General features: G+C 48.6%; 1 protein-coding gene and 1 long non-coding RNA gene across 5 annotated transcripts in view; both read left to right on the top strand.

Moving 5' to 3' along the window:
• Positions 1-65: 65 nt before the first annotated feature.
• Positions 66-14902, top strand: part of CCND3 (cyclin D3) — a 98901-nt gene continuing 84064 nt past the window's right edge. For 2 of the 4 annotated variants that reach the window (XM_058733936.1, XM_058733939.1), the window contains exon 1: positions 69-257. In XM_058733936.1, the coding sequence (XP_058589919.1) occupies positions 252-257 (6 nt within the window). In that variant the 5' untranslated portion in view covers positions 69-251. Of the gene's footprint in view, positions 258-14902 lie in introns of all 4 variants that reach the window. The other 2 variants (XM_058733938.1, XM_058733937.1) reach the window with 2 other exon arrangements.
• LOC131514207 (uncharacterized) lies at positions 264-13696 on the top strand. The gene is made up of 2 exons (XR_009262982.1): positions 264-9766; positions 10003-13696. It is a non-coding gene; the product is annotated as an uncharacterized LOC131514207 (long non-coding RNA).

Raw genomic sequence — 14902 nt, 5'->3', positions numbered from 1 at the left:
CCAGCTCCTTTGTCTCCCCCGCCCCCTCTTCCCCACTTCCTGCCCAGCTTTAAACTCGGGATCCGCCGCGCGGACTTTGTAAACACGCGGCGCCTGCGGGGGTGGAGACTGGTTATGTTGAGGCGCCTGGCGGAGGGGTGCACGCCCCTCGGCACAGCTGGAGGTGGCGACCCCCCCCCCCCCCCAAAGAAGGAAGCCCGAGGCGGCGGGACAGTGAGGCCACAATCCTTGCTCCGGGGGGCTCACCTGCTATGGAGGTAGGCTTGAAGGCTGGAACAGCCTAGATAGATGGGGTGTCAGCGTCTTCACCTTTCTCTGGGGCCTCCAAACTCAGGCTGGACGCCTGGGGTAGGGGTCCGAGATGGGTGGGTTAAGGAGGTCGCCGCTCCGTCATCACCTCTCCGTTGTTGCCCTAAAGGTAGACTCACTTTCTCTCCGAGTGAGCCGTTCTGTACGTATTTGAAGGGCAGAGTAGCCTCCCAAAGCCCCAAGCTCTGTCCGTGCAGCCCCTCTCCAAGCTGATGTAGAAGCCCAGTGGCCTTCACTGAGTTGTCGTTCTTCATACTTCATACTTCAGACATAGGGGCAGGAGGCGAGTAGGAAGGCAGAACCAACGTGGGCAAGGAGCCTTCGAGTCCTCCTGCCAGGCAGAACGGAGACGGGAGGTCAGAGGACAGGACTGGAAGGAGGGCCCCCTCAGTGTTCGTCCCTCTGGTGTGTCTGATGGGTACCGAAGCCTCTTCTGTGTCCTTTAATGTATTGCCAAGACAATTACCTGCAGAAATTGGTTACCGTTACTAAGGAAGCATAATGGTTTCATTTGCGAACACTGAGCACCTCCTCTGTGTCTAGGGTTTATGGAATGCTGAGGGGCGCCATGATGTTATTCTTCTATAACTAGTGTGGGTCATGGAACAACCGAGACAAAGCACCAAGCTGTGCTGGCTAGCAAGACTTCAGAAAGAAGAGGACATGGAGTTAGATTCTGAGTGATGGATAATCACCAGGCAGAGAAGTGGTAGGAAGTCTTTGGGGGGCACTTGTTCCTTCTGCAGAGCTGAACTGAACCCTGACCGTGGTGTTGGGCATTGGGATACAATGAGGACCCAGAAGGCATTCCTGCTGTTTTTAACCCACCATCTAGGCATGAAGAAGAGGTGGGAATGAACACGATGAATTCAGGGAAAGGCATGTGTCTGAGCTGGTCCCTAAGAATCCATCCACGCAGTGTTGGGGTACCCACTCCTTATCTTTGGACTCTAGGGCTGTTTCCATGGTTTCCTCTATGCCCCCCACCTCAGTTCTCTTAGGGACCAGACATGGGTGAAGAGAACTGGATCTCCCAATGCATTCCTGCAGAATCTTCTGTTCTTTCAGTCCCTGGGCTCCTTGGAGGGATGACTGACACAACATCTGATGAATTCATTCACCACCTGTTTGCTATGGTCATACTCTGTCTGCATAGGCTAGATGTTGGGGATAGTAGAAGCCAGAACTTCCACTTTACCTGGAATTTGGAATCAAAAGCATGTCTGAGAATTCCAGTAGGGTCCTAGTCCTTGAGACCATGATCTCCGTGGTCCTAAGTGCCTCCTCTTTTCTGTTTCCTTACCTGAAGGGTTCAGAATACCAGTTGACACTTCTATAGTACTGTCATAATATAGTACTAAATGTTTGGGATGTAATGTCTCATTTAACCATAAGTCCTATGAGGTAAGCAGTAGGCTTATCTCCATTGTATAGATGAGAAATCTAGGCACAGAGGAGATAAGTCATTTTTCTTTCTTTTATATTTTTAAGTTTATTTATTTACTTTGAGAGAGAGACAGCGTGAGTGGGGGAGGAGCAGAGAGAGAGGGAGAGAGAGAGACAATCCCGAGCAGGCTCTGGACTGTCAGCACAGAGCCCGATGTGGGGCTCAAACTCACGAACCATGAGATCATGACCTGAGCCAAAACCGAGAGTTGGACACTTAACGAACTGAGCCATCCGGGTGCCCCAATAAATCATTGTTCTAAAGAGTGCACCAGAGGGACACCTGTGTGGCTCAGTCAGTTGAGTGTCCAACTTTGGCTCTGGTCATGATCTCACAGTTCGTGGGTTCCAGCCCCACGGCGGGCTGTCTGTTGTCAATGCAGAGCCCACTTCTGATCACCTATCCCTCTTTCTCTCTGCACTTCCCCTGCTTGCTCTCTCTCCCCAAAATAAATAAACATTAGGAAAAAAAGTACACGAGAAATAAATGGCAGAGCTGAGATTGAAACCTAGGGCACGTGACCTGGGAGCCCCTGTACCTAACCACCAGGCTAGCCTGCCTCCTTGATTGACCACATAGAATGTCCCCTTGATGGGTCGCCTGGGTGGCTCAGTCGGTTAAGCGTCTGACTTTGGCTCAGGTCACAATATCGTGGTTTGTGAGTTCGAGCCCCGCATCAGGCTCTGTGCTGACAGGTCAGAGCCTGGAGCCTGCTTCTGATTCTGTGTCTCCCCCTGTCTTTGCCCCTCCCCTGCTCATGCTCTGTGTCTCTCAATAAATAAATGTTAAAAAAATTTATTAAAAAAAAAAAGAATGTCCACTTGAGCCAGGGACTTAGGAGTTTCCAAAAGGTCCTGTGTCTTGGGTGGTACAGAGGAGAGAAACCTTTTAGCTGAGCATTGGTGCTGGTAACGGTTTACCTGGAGCCCCTGCAGGTCTGGAGTAGGTTTGTAAGGACTACACAGAGCTGGTATGCTTCCTTATGGTCCTGTGTGTGTGTGTGTGTGTGTGTGTGTGTGTGTGCACACGAGTGCATGGGATTTCTTGAATAAGCCTCACTCACTAAGAGGAACAAATAGGTGTGATGCAAGGAAGAAAGCAACATGGATGTGATGTGCTAGAATCTGGGGATGTGGGAAACCAAGATACCTCTTTTGCTGGGAATCTTTGAGAATAGCAGAGACTTTTATATTTGAAGATTCCAAGAGGAACAGTCCATCTTGGTAGCTGAGTAAGGAACATGGCCAAGTAGCAGAAGCAGTCTTAAGATGTTCCCCTGTCTTCCCCACAGAGGCTGTATCCCAAAGCCACATCTGTGTATCTGACCCCATCCCTCCAAGCAGGCTGGGACCTTGCCCATGATGGGAGCCAGGCCACAGGGCAGAGGTTCCATGGGATTCCAGCCACTTTTCCATTACCTTTCTGAAACTCTAGGTTTTTCACTAGAGCCCTCTGCACGGATCTGGGGAGGCCTGAAGCGGTCCCCCTATGCCTGCAGTCAAACCACCTTGTGCATCTGTCTTGGGGGGGATGGGTGCTAATGCTGGCAGTTAAGGGTAGTGGGTGGCCACATCAAGATAACAGGTAAGCGGGTTGTGACATTCAGAACTATATAGACCTCCAGGCGACTTTTCTGCCACACATACTTTTCTCCCTCGTCACAGGGTAGGGTGCGGTGGAACCCTTGGCATGCCCAGCCCCCTGCCCCAGGCGCTTTCTTGGCCGAGGAGAACAGGTTGTACTCTTGAGAAACCACAAGAGGAAGTTTAGGGAGGGTTGGGGGTGGGGAAAGTTCTGGGGCGCCTGCCAAGTTTCCCTTTCTCTGTTCAGAAGTAGGTATGTTTATTTTGGTGTGTTTCTCTTGCCCTCAAAGACATTTAAATTTTAAACCCTCCGAGTTTCAAAGAGTTGTCAGGACCTGCCCCTGTTACAGTGGTGGTGGCGGTGGGGAGTGAGGGAGGTTGGCCAGAAACCTCCCTGGAAATGGGACTAGAACAAGGTACCCTTTTGTTGGATTTCACCTGGGATTCTCACTGGTTGGTAAAGGCCGAGTGACTTCAGAAGGCCTTCTTTTCTCCTTTTCTCTGCCCTTTCACCTCTCTCTTCCCCAAAGCATTCCCTCCAGCCCTAAACTCAGAGAAATGTGCTTATCATGGCCACTTAGGAGGTGCATTATTCTACCAGGAACGGTCCCAAGTGTTTTACTTGCCTTATCTCGTTTGACATTCAGCACAACACCAGATGGTAAATACCTCTAACCCCATTTACAGACGAGGAAATTGAAACCCAGAGAGGCCGAGAAACTTCACCAAAGTCACACAGCTAGTAAGTGGCAGAGCCCGGATTTGAACACTGGCCTATTTGATTTCACAGCCTGTGCTCTTGACATTTAAATTAACCCCCAAATCAGAGCATCAGCGTATATCAGATCCTGAAGAGTAGGAGGTTGAGATCCAAAGAGGCTTTTAAAACGCTGTTGCTAGGGGAGGGGTGGCTTAGGTATAGAATTGGAAGCGATTCCTTGGAAACTAATATATTAACAAAGGATCACCATGTGAAGAAAAGATACAGTGGGTGAGAGGTTGAGGTCAAACTCTGGATGGTTGAATAAGAAGATTTAGGAGGGATATTATAGCTGTGTTCAAATATTTGAAAGGGTGCCTTTGGAAGCCCCCGGGTAGGGGGTGGGGGACTGGTGGAGGCAGATTTCCAAAATGCATAAGAACTTTCTAGCAAATAATTGCCTAATCCTCGTCTGAAGAAGTGAGCTCCTCGTCTAGGGGGCTCTAGGGCACATGTGTAGGAGGGGCTTCTGTTAAGCTAGGAGAAGACCTCAAAGCTTCTAACACCTCCAGACCTCCCATGTGATTATTCACCTGCTTCCTTCCCCCTTCCGGGTCATCCCTTGGCTGGCCATGCTCCTTGGCCCATGATGGTCCCTGTCTGTCCACCAGGTGGGGCTGTTGCCCAGAGTGTTGTCCACGGACTGCTAAAATTGGGTAAAGAGCGCCATCTGGTCCTTTAGCCGCCAGCTGGTTTCATGGGTCCTCTCCCCAGTCCCATCCCCAACCATCTACACACCAGGGCCCAGGGAGCCACTTTTGACCGAGTGCAACCCCCATAAAATGCACTGTTAGTCTCCTACCCTGGAGCCCCCTCCCTCCCACACCTTCTTTTCCCTATCCCTGACCTTCCTTTGCCCTTGAGCTAGAAGGACCCATGCCTTGAGAGCAGGGGGCCAGGCCAGCAGCCCTCGTGGGCATGGCCTTTCATACCCTTCAAAGGCATGCCATGTCGTATCCTTTAAGGGGCCTCAAAAGCTGTGGCTCTAAAACCATTTGCCCTTAGTGGCCACTTCTCCCACCCTGCTTGAAATTCCCCGGAGACAGCCATCCTAAGATGAGAGAGCAGAGGCCCAGGCTTTGTCTAGGAACAAGGGGTAGGAGAGGGGTTGCTTGGTGCCCCCTTAGGCCCTTAGAAAGGCATAGAGCCAGTGGCCCAGGCACCAGCAGGCAGGGCCCAGTGTGCACAGGGACAGAGTGCAGTTACAAGCCCTGTGGCCAGAGGGCACCATGGAGGGCAGGCCCAGAGAAAGAGGCCATAACAGGTAATGTTCAAAATATTTCATAACTCCTGTGTCCCCCTCCAACAATCTTATGAGGCAGGATGCCCACTGTGTGGATGAACAAAGCAAGGCACAAGGGTTAAGCAGCTGGCTTCTATTCACACAGCTGGTCAGGGGCTGAGCTGAAAGTCTGACTTGGCCATTTGGCTGTAAGGTTTGTGCACAGAACCCCTCCTCCGTGCTTTCTCTTGTGGAGTGGTCAAGACAGCCAGCACCTATTAGAGAAACCACACCGGTTTGAGTCTGAGCTTGGTTCCTTCCTGCTTGCATGAAACTGATTTCCTCATCTGTCAAGTGAGTATGACTCTAGTGCCTACCTCGCTGGGTCATTGTGGGGATTAATAATGTCTGATATTGGGGCTCCTGGGTGGCTCAGTCGGTTGAGTGTCTGACCCTTGATTTCAGCTCAGGTCACGATCCCAGGGTCGTGGAATCGAGCCCTACGTCGGCTCTGTGCTGAGCACAGAGCCTGCTTAAGATTCTCTCTCTGCCTTTCTCCCCAACTTGTGCACTCTCTCTCTCCCTAAAAAACAATAAAGTAAAAAATAATAATAATAATAATGGCTGATATTCCTTGAATGCATACTATATGACAAGTACTATCTTTTTTTCTCCTCACGGCATCTCTGCAAGGGAGGCACTGTTATGTCTTTACAGACAAGGAAACTGAGGCACACAGTAGTTACACAGAGTAAGGAGCTGAGGCTTCAGAGCCCACCCTGTGCACTAGGGTGCGGACCACATGTATACATCATGCACACAAAGCCCTGCCGAGTGCCAAACAGGTCATAAGTCCCCATAAGTGACACCTCCATTAGGATGTTGTCCTCCTCATCGTCCTCCAGCCTGAGCTGCTGGCAGTGGGCATGGGGGCTATCCCAAAACAAAGAGACAGCCCTGGTTCCTTTCCTCACTGTCCTACCTATGACTCCATTTCATCCTTTCTTCTGCAATAAATACCAGCCCACAAGTTCTGGCCTGTGGTCAGACAGTTGGACAGAATACTTGAAATTGGGACTGTCCCAGAAACTCCCAGTTCTGGCCCCAGCTTTGTCTGCTCCAACTCGCCCTCCCTCCTGTCCTCTGTTCTCTTCCCTCCAGGCTGCTCCTCCTGCCCCTCCCCTGGGGGCTCTGAGTTCTGGGAAAGGAAGCAGAGCAGGGCCTCAGATGCAGACCTTAGGCTCCAGCTGGAAGTGTTGGAGGCTATGGGAAGAGGGGCCGGCGCGGGGGAGAAAGGATGGGGGCGCAGAGGGCCCCCAGGCTGCCTGTCCCCAGGAAGGCATCTGTCTATCCTTCACAGACTCTTTCCTAAGCTCACTGCTGGGGGCCGAGGAATCCGCTCTGGATAAGACCCAGGGGAGGGTTTACGCCTCTCTGGCAAGTGGCTATCACAAGCTGTCTTTGGATTATGGAGAGGAGGGAGGCCTGCTTCCTCCCAACACCAGGCCCCCGAGAGTCAAGGCTGTGTTTCCCCTTCCTTCCAGCTCCATCCCCTTTTCTTTAAACAGTATCTATTGCAGAACCACAAACTTGGAGGCTGTTCACATGTGCAATCTATTTTCATCACAGTGAGAGAGGATCTTGGGGTTACAGACTCTCAGAAGTACCGGGTAGCTGAGCATAGGCCAGAGTGTGGAACACTCTAGTTTTTACCAGGCCCTCTCCCTTTTCCTTCTAGTCAGGTGGTACCTGCTGGTGCTAGAGGCAACCTCTATTTTTTCCTGGAATTGACTTGATTCCACCTCTAGGACCAGGCTGAGTTTTTCTCTTGGGTCTCTCTGTCTCCAAGGAGACAGTCTTTTTCTGCTTGGGCCCAGCCTCTTGAGTTCTAACTCAAAAAAACTCTTTGCAACCACTGGACATGAGCTTAGTGCCTCCTGGGTCGTCCTCAGAAAGTCCTGCTTCTTCCCTGCCTTTCCTCTGACACAGTTTCTGGGAGTCATTTTTGGCATTCCTTGTGGGAATCTGTTGTGTGGATTTTCTCTGAACCTTCATTTCTTCCCAGGCACATGGCAGCAAACATATTGCAGATAATGATATCTTTTGCACAATACTTCCATATGCCAGGGACTGTTGTGAATGCCTGTGGAGAGAATGTACCGTTAGTAGGTCAGTACGTTTATAAAAAATATGCATGTTTATTAACTCATGTCTCACTCTCCCCAAGAATCCTGCGAAGTTCCCTTATTTTACAGATGAAGAGACTGAGGCACAGAGGTTAAGTAACTTGCCTGAGGTCATACAGCTAGTCCATTCTGAGAGCCTGGTAGCTGAAAGAACTCCGACCCGAGTCAGACTTTTCCTGCACGTTGTGTGTGCTTGTGTGTGTGCACTTGAGTGTGTGCCCACCTGCCAGAGGGAGTGTGAGAAGACCCCAGGTTCCCAGGGGGAACCCCAGGTCCTGTTGAGATGCTGTCTTGAACACAGCGTCAGGACACACAGAGCAGGCTGGTACATGCCTGGGCTGCCTCCTTGTGTGACAGTGTATTTGTGTGTTGCACCTCTGTGCGGAGCTGTGACAGTGTGGGTACACGTACCCCAGGCAATCCCAGGGCCTTCTCTATCCCTCGGTGCTCTTGGCCGGAGCTTCAAGGTTGTCTACTAAGCCAAGCGAGAAGGAAAGGAAGGAGCAAGAATGACCCAGCCCTGCCCCAGCAGGCAGGTCAGGTGTCACACAAGATCCAGGAAGCAGGAGTGGGTGGTGGCGATATGAGCTTTGCTAGGTGGGGCTGGGGCCCTGACCTATCTGGGGAGCCCTGGATGAATCAGCCCGACCACAGCCGCCCCATCTGCGGTGGTGGTGCACACCAGTTTTTCCTCCAGCTCCCCCTCCAACGCTCCTTTTCCTTTCCTTTCTGTCCCCCAGACTCAGGCTTTGATCAGGGTGTGGCTCCAGGGTAGTGGCTGAGGGCACATCTCTGGAGTCAGTGGTTAAGCTGCGTCCTCGTGCTGGCCCTGCAAACTTTACTTTCGAGATACCCCACCCAGAAATGGGCAGCCACTCTGGCCCAGGAAGGATGCCACATGCCCTGTGCAGAGGACAGGCCTGCACAGGCCTAGGATCCTGGGCTCACCCACCTGGAATGTCCCTCCAACAACATCTGTAAGGCTCAGAGGTCCTGTTCACTCCTCATTTATAGCAGAGCCACATTTTATGCAGTGCTGGGTTCAAGGTCAGTGTAAAAACAAATCCACCTCAAAATTATTATTAAAGTCTCCTTAAACTCATAAAACACAGGATACATAGTTTAGGCATTCTCCCCCCCCATTTCTGAGAATGTCCAGCATAGACAGTTATCGTTGGAACAGATGGCCATGTCCTTGGTAGAACATGATGTTGAGCTTGAGGTAAGGGATCGCATTGTATAAATAATACCTAAGTTTCTCTGGTTGATTAGTGTCCCTTCCAGTGGATATAATTGAATTTGTGATAGTTAAATTGGCACATTAAGGGATTCGGTAGGCATTTGCTCCTGGGTTCTTATGGGCTCCCTGGGCCACAGGAAAGGTTTGAGTGGCAGTGCTGGGGGAATCTGGAGGAAGGAGCAGTTGCTTCTGGGTGGATTAACCAGAAATTTCTTCTCAGAGATACCATTTGAGAAAATAAAAGAGGACTGGACTTCAGGAGAAATGATTCAGGAGCTGTTTTATTTTCTTTTCTTTTAAAGTTTATGTATTTATTTATTTATTTATAGTAATCTCTACATCTAACGTGGGACTCCAGCTCACAATCCCAAGTTTAAGAGTCGCACACTCTCCCGACTGAGCCAGCCAGGCGCCCCAGGAGCTATTTTATTTTATTAAAATAAATTTTTTTAATGTTTACTTATTTCTGAGACAGAGAGAGAAGAGCATGAGTGGGAGAGAGGCAGAGAGAGAGGGAGACAGAATCAGAAGCAGGCTCCAGGCTGTCAGCACAGGGCCTGATGCAGGGCTCGAACTCACAAACCGTGAGATCCTGACCTGAGCCGAAGTCGGTTGCTCAGTCGACTGAGCCACCCAGGCGCCCCATCCCCAGGAGCAATTTTAAATGGTGTGGTTTTTGTAATTTTTTACTTCTTCGAATATCTCAGTTTTTTTTACTGAGAGCCACATTGTAGAAATAATCATTTTTCGATTCCTATTTCTATGACAATCATTAGGCTTACTTATTCTTTGTGTTGTGGTTGCTTCTTTCTAAAATAGTGGCTATTTCTAGAATCACTATTATTTTTATAACAATAATTATTTTTACTATGTCACTTCTTGTTATTATTATTTTTTTTTAATGGTTTAAAGACTCCAGAGAGGTTGAGACGTGAATGGCTGTAAAGAATGGAGAGGCCTGGGGCATTACACCCTTACAGATTATTGAGAATCCCAAAGAATTTTTGTTTTTGAAGGTTGTGGCTATTGACGTTCTAATTTTTTTTTTTAATTTTTTTTTTAACGTTTATTTATTTTTGAGGCAGAGAGAGACAGAGCATGAACGGGGGAGGGTCAGAGAGAGGGAGACACAGAATCTGAAACAGGCTCCAGGCTCTGAGCTGTCAGCACAGAGCCTGACGCGGGGCTCGAACTCACGGACCGCGAGATCATGACCTGAGCCGAAGACGGCCGCTTAACCGACTGAGCCACCCAGGCGCCCCTGGACATTCTAATTTTAAATGAGAAATTAAAAGGATATGAATTCACTTAAAGTAACAGTAAAAAAACTCACTGCATGTGAATGTAGCATCCTATTTTTTATAAAATAATTATATTATTAAATTATTAAAAATTAGTGGAGTGGGGGCACCTGGCTGGCTCAGTCGGTGGAGCATACAACTCTTGATCTTGGGGTCATCAGGGTTCATGAGTTCAATCCCCATGTTAGGCATGGAGCCTACTTAATAAAATAAAAATTAGTGAGAAGTGTGGCTTTATTTTACATCTTTGCAAATCTCTTTAATGCCTGACTTAATAGAAGACAGCTGGATTATCATGTCTGCTTCTGTTTTAATTTGTTGTAGTGTGTTATTTTGGTTGATATATATGAAGAAAACCTGGCCTCAGATATGTGGTTGGAAAGGGAGAATTTGTGAACTGGTTTAGATCCTGTGGCCCTAGTGGAACATAGAATGATTGGTGAAGAAGCCAAATCAACAGCATTGGGTTGGGGACTTTGGACTTTATTTAGTAGGTAATGGGGAGCCACTAAAGGCTTTTGAACAAGGAAGTGACATGATCAGACTTTTTTTTTTTTTAATGTTTATTTATTTTTTAGAGACAGAGAGAGCACACAAGCAGAGGAAGGACAGAGAGAGAGAGGGAGACACAGAATCTGAAGCAGGCTCCAGGCTCCAAGCTATCAGTGCAGAGCCCCATGTGGGGCTCGAGCCCATGAACCGTGAGATCGTGACCTGAGCTACAGTCAGATGCTCAACCGACTGAGCCACCCAGGTGCCCCTGGACTGTTTTTTGTTCTGTTTTTTTTTTTTTTAAGTTTATTTTTTATTTTGAGAGAGAGAGACAGATACTGTGAGTGGGGAGGGGCAGAGAGAGAGGGAGAGAGAATCCCAAGCAGGCTCCGCCCTTTCAATGCAGAGCCCGACACAGGACTCATGAACTATGAGATCATGACCTGAGCCGAAATCAAGAGTCAGACACTTAACCCTACTGAACTACCCAGGCACCCCGGTCAGACTGTTTTAAGATGATTTCTAGGGCAGTAATAGAATAGAGTTGGCAAGAAAGAGTCTACATGAGATGTAACAAGGATTGAAACTAGGGTGAGGCCAGTAGATATGGAAACAAGGGGGTGATTTGGCAAAATATTTTGAAGGTAAAAACAACAGACTTAGTAATTTTTTGGTAGGAAGGTATGAATAATCATCTGCCCTGTGAAGTTGCTCTGCCTTCCCCAGTTGAGCACCAGGCATCCTTCTAAGATGAAGTATGTCATAGTTTTCTGCTTGCAGGCCGTCTCTCCTACTAGGCTACCATGGATGCCCGCAATAAATGAGAGTAGTCAGGACCACCCCAGAATGTTTCAGCCCATGTGGCTGGCAGAATGTTGGTGCCATTAATAGAAATGTAAAGCTCAGGAGGAAAAGATAGCCATTATCATCAAGTATTACTAAGTAAAGAAGAAAAGGGTAAGAGAAGATGTCAAGCTGTGAATAGAGAGAAAGTAGTGGGTGGGTCTTGAAATATATCATTCTGTTGGCAAGGAAGTACATTTTCCTGGGTACTAAAGATGTGGGGAGAAATATAAAAACATCTAGGAGAGATCGCTCCACTCTTTGTTCTCAAGTAACTCAAGTTCAGTTGGGGCACTGTTTTTCAAAACTAGAAATGTTTTCATTTTAACCCATTTTATATACCCACGTACAAACACACATGTATATGTATACCAAACAAACAAGTTCCACTAAGCAATACTTACCCTTACTTCAGATAAGTTCTTGTATTTTCTTTTATTCTGTTGTTTATTTTTTCTTTCTTTTTTTTTTTTTAATGCTGGTCATGATTAGCTTCATGACTTCATGACCCGGTAGAGTGTCCTAACTTGCAATTGGAAAAACACGAAGTGGGCGAGGTTTCACTGAGTATTTTCAAAGTTCTGTTAGCAACAGAAATAGATCGTCAAATATGAGGCAAAAGGAATTTATTGGGAGAAGGTTAGGAACTCAGACACGCCAAAAAGGCTGGAAAAGCATGTTTGGAAATGGACAGAAACTGATAAAAGTGCCTGAGGGCTGGGCAGAGGCTCCAGCAGAAAAATGAGTGGTTACCTCTGCCTGGCCACGCATGGTGGGAATGGACGGGCTGGCCCCTCCCGTGTCTGTGGTGCAGGGAGGCAGGCTGGCTCCTGGATTTGCATTAGGGAAGAGGAGATCCCCCAAAAGGAAGTGGCAGTGCTGTAGGAAAGAAGGCTGGATGCTTGACAACCAAAAGAGAAGAGTCTAGAAAAGGCATCATGGCTTATGCTCATAATAAGATGTCTATCAGTGAGTGAGTGAGCGAATGGTGTCCTTGCACACTAGTTGACCTACATGGTGGGCATGTTCTTGCCCAGCTGGTGGCCTTGGCATGTGGTAAACTTTCCTTTCAGAAAGCAGTTTGGCTACAGGTATCAGAACCACATGCCTCCTTCGGGGGAGAGGGCCCATGCTTCCATGATATTCTGACCCTCTGCCTTAGTAATTCTGCTTTCCAGGCTCTGTCCTAATTTTAAATAATTCCAAATGTGGAAAAAAAACCTTTGTGACAATTTTTATCAAAGTGTTATAGACAGTAACACTTAGGTACAAAGATTTGGAACAACCAACATGCTTCACAATAGAACATGATTAAGTAAAGTATGGCATATCTAATAAAGAGAATATTAGGTAGCCATTAAAATGTCAATTGCAAAAATATGTGATACCACAAAAGTTACTTTTGTAGTAGTATTAAGGGAAAAATCAGGATGCAAAATTGTACAAACAATATAGTGCAACTATATATTTTACACGCACACATATACATGCACACACACACACAAGAAGAGACTAGAAGAAAATATACTGTAATGTTAGCAGTGGTTGTTGTTTTTGTTTAATTAATTTATTTTAAGAGAGAGAGAATGAGCGGGGGGGAAGGGCAGAGAGAGGGAGAGAGAGAATCCCAAGCAGGCTCCTGACTGCCAGTGCGCCCTCCATGGGGCTAGAACTCTCGAACCTCGAGATCATGACCTGAGCTGAAACCAAGAGTTGGACACTTAACCAACTGAGCCACCCAGGCACCCCAGCAGTGGTTGTTTTTTGAGGCAGTAGAACTATGCATGCTTTTTTTCCTACTTTTTCCCGTTTTTCTAAATGTTCTGGTTCTGTAATAACATGAAAAATGTGATGGTCATGAGTCATGTTTCCCTAAGTATATAGAAAATCAGTCTTCTTTTTCTTTTAATTTTTAAAAAATGTTTATTTGTTTTTGAGAGAGAGATGGAGTTTGAGTGTGGGAGGGGCAGAGAGAGAGGGAGACACAGAATTCGAAGCAGGCTCCAGGCTCCGAGCTGTCAGCACAGAGCTCGACACGGGGCTTGAACTCTCGAACTGCGAGATCATGACCTGAGCCGAAGTTGGACGCTTAACCAACTGAGCCACCCAGGCACCCCCAGTCTTATTTTCTTAGTGTCTTCTCAGAGATAGTAGATGCCAGGTAAAAAGTTGCCATGAGGAATCTGGTGTGACAGCCCAGGGGAGATCCTGGTGTGGCCTGGGGAGCGACCACTGCCTCTGCCTCATGTTCCCAGCGAAGCACTGACTGCTGACCCTTCAAGTCCTGTGGCACCAATAAAACTGAAATATTCAGGCAACTCTGGGGTGGCCAACTCAGGTTGTCATGGTAATTGGGGGAGTGGGTCCTTGATGTTAGACGACTCACTTTCAAGCCCCCGTCACCCATGGATGGGCACAGAGTGGCTCTGAAGTGTGGGACAGGCATTTCTTTGAGGGACCTGGTTTCTCCTTGTCTATTTGAGCAGCTTGGGGCAGGGGCAAAGTAAGGTAGTGAGCATAGGGAGTAGGGCTGTATCCCACAATATCTGCCTTCCCCAGCTCAGCAACAGGGAAGGAGGTGGAGTCTGGATTGAGCCCCAAGATAAGGAATATGCAACAGCTGACTGGGAAGATCAAAATAAACAGCTGTGCCCCCAGGAGAATGAACTCCACATTCCATTCTCTGATCCCACCCCCAATTCCCACTTCTCCCAAGCGCCTTCCCCCAGCCACCCCCATGCACACTCAGCATCCCCATCCGCTAGAAGGGCCTCCCCTCAGCCTTGGCTTAGCTCCCTTAGAACCTTCCCACACACCCCCCCCCCCCGCCCCCTTAACCAGAGACTCCGGGGCGCTCTCCAGCTGTCTGGAAGGGAGTGAGTATTCAGGACAGGTGGCCGGAGATGGATGCAGAGGGGCCTCATCCAGGGCCCAGCTCCACCTGCCAGCCTCGGCCACCCTCAGACTGACACGTGGGCCCAGGAACAGAAGAGGGCCGGGCTGTGGTGGCGAGTCTGGGGAAGCTGAGGCAGGATCTGGGATGGTGTGGGGTGGATGGGGAGGAGGATGTGCATGGGTGCTAATGGCCCAGTCTGCAAACATCTATCTGGTCAGCCCTCCCTCTGGGTGGGCCATGCCCTCTGGGATCTCCCAGTCCAGAAGGGGAGCAGACAGCAGGTATGAGATGTGCCTCCTGAGGTGGTTTTTAGAAGCTCTGGGGGATGATCCCTCATCATAATGCTCAGGAGTACCTCCAGCTCTAAGGAACCCCTGCAAGGCCCATGTCTCTTCCAGTCACAGCCTCAGACCCCCCAGGCTACTTTCCAAATATGCTGACCTGGGATTTTAAATCAAGGCAATAGAAGGAGCAGATATTTTCTATCTCAACCCAGCCCCTTGGGCCACCCAGAGCAGTAATTAACAGCTTCCTCTCTGCCACTCCCATACTAGTCCCCACCTGAACAACAGGACTCAGCTGGACCTGGGCACTGTGGGGCTTCAGGGCAGCACTGGTTCCTA

The sequence above is a fragment of the Neofelis nebulosa genome, chromosome 6 (assembly GCF_028018385.1).
Source record: "Neofelis nebulosa isolate mNeoNeb1 chromosome 6, mNeoNeb1.pri, whole genome shotgun sequence".
Lineage (NCBI taxonomy): Eukaryota > Metazoa > Chordata > Mammalia > Carnivora > Felidae > Neofelis > Neofelis nebulosa.
The sequence above is the reverse complement of the archived record's forward strand: the minus strand, read 5'-3'. Positions and strand labels throughout refer to the sequence as shown.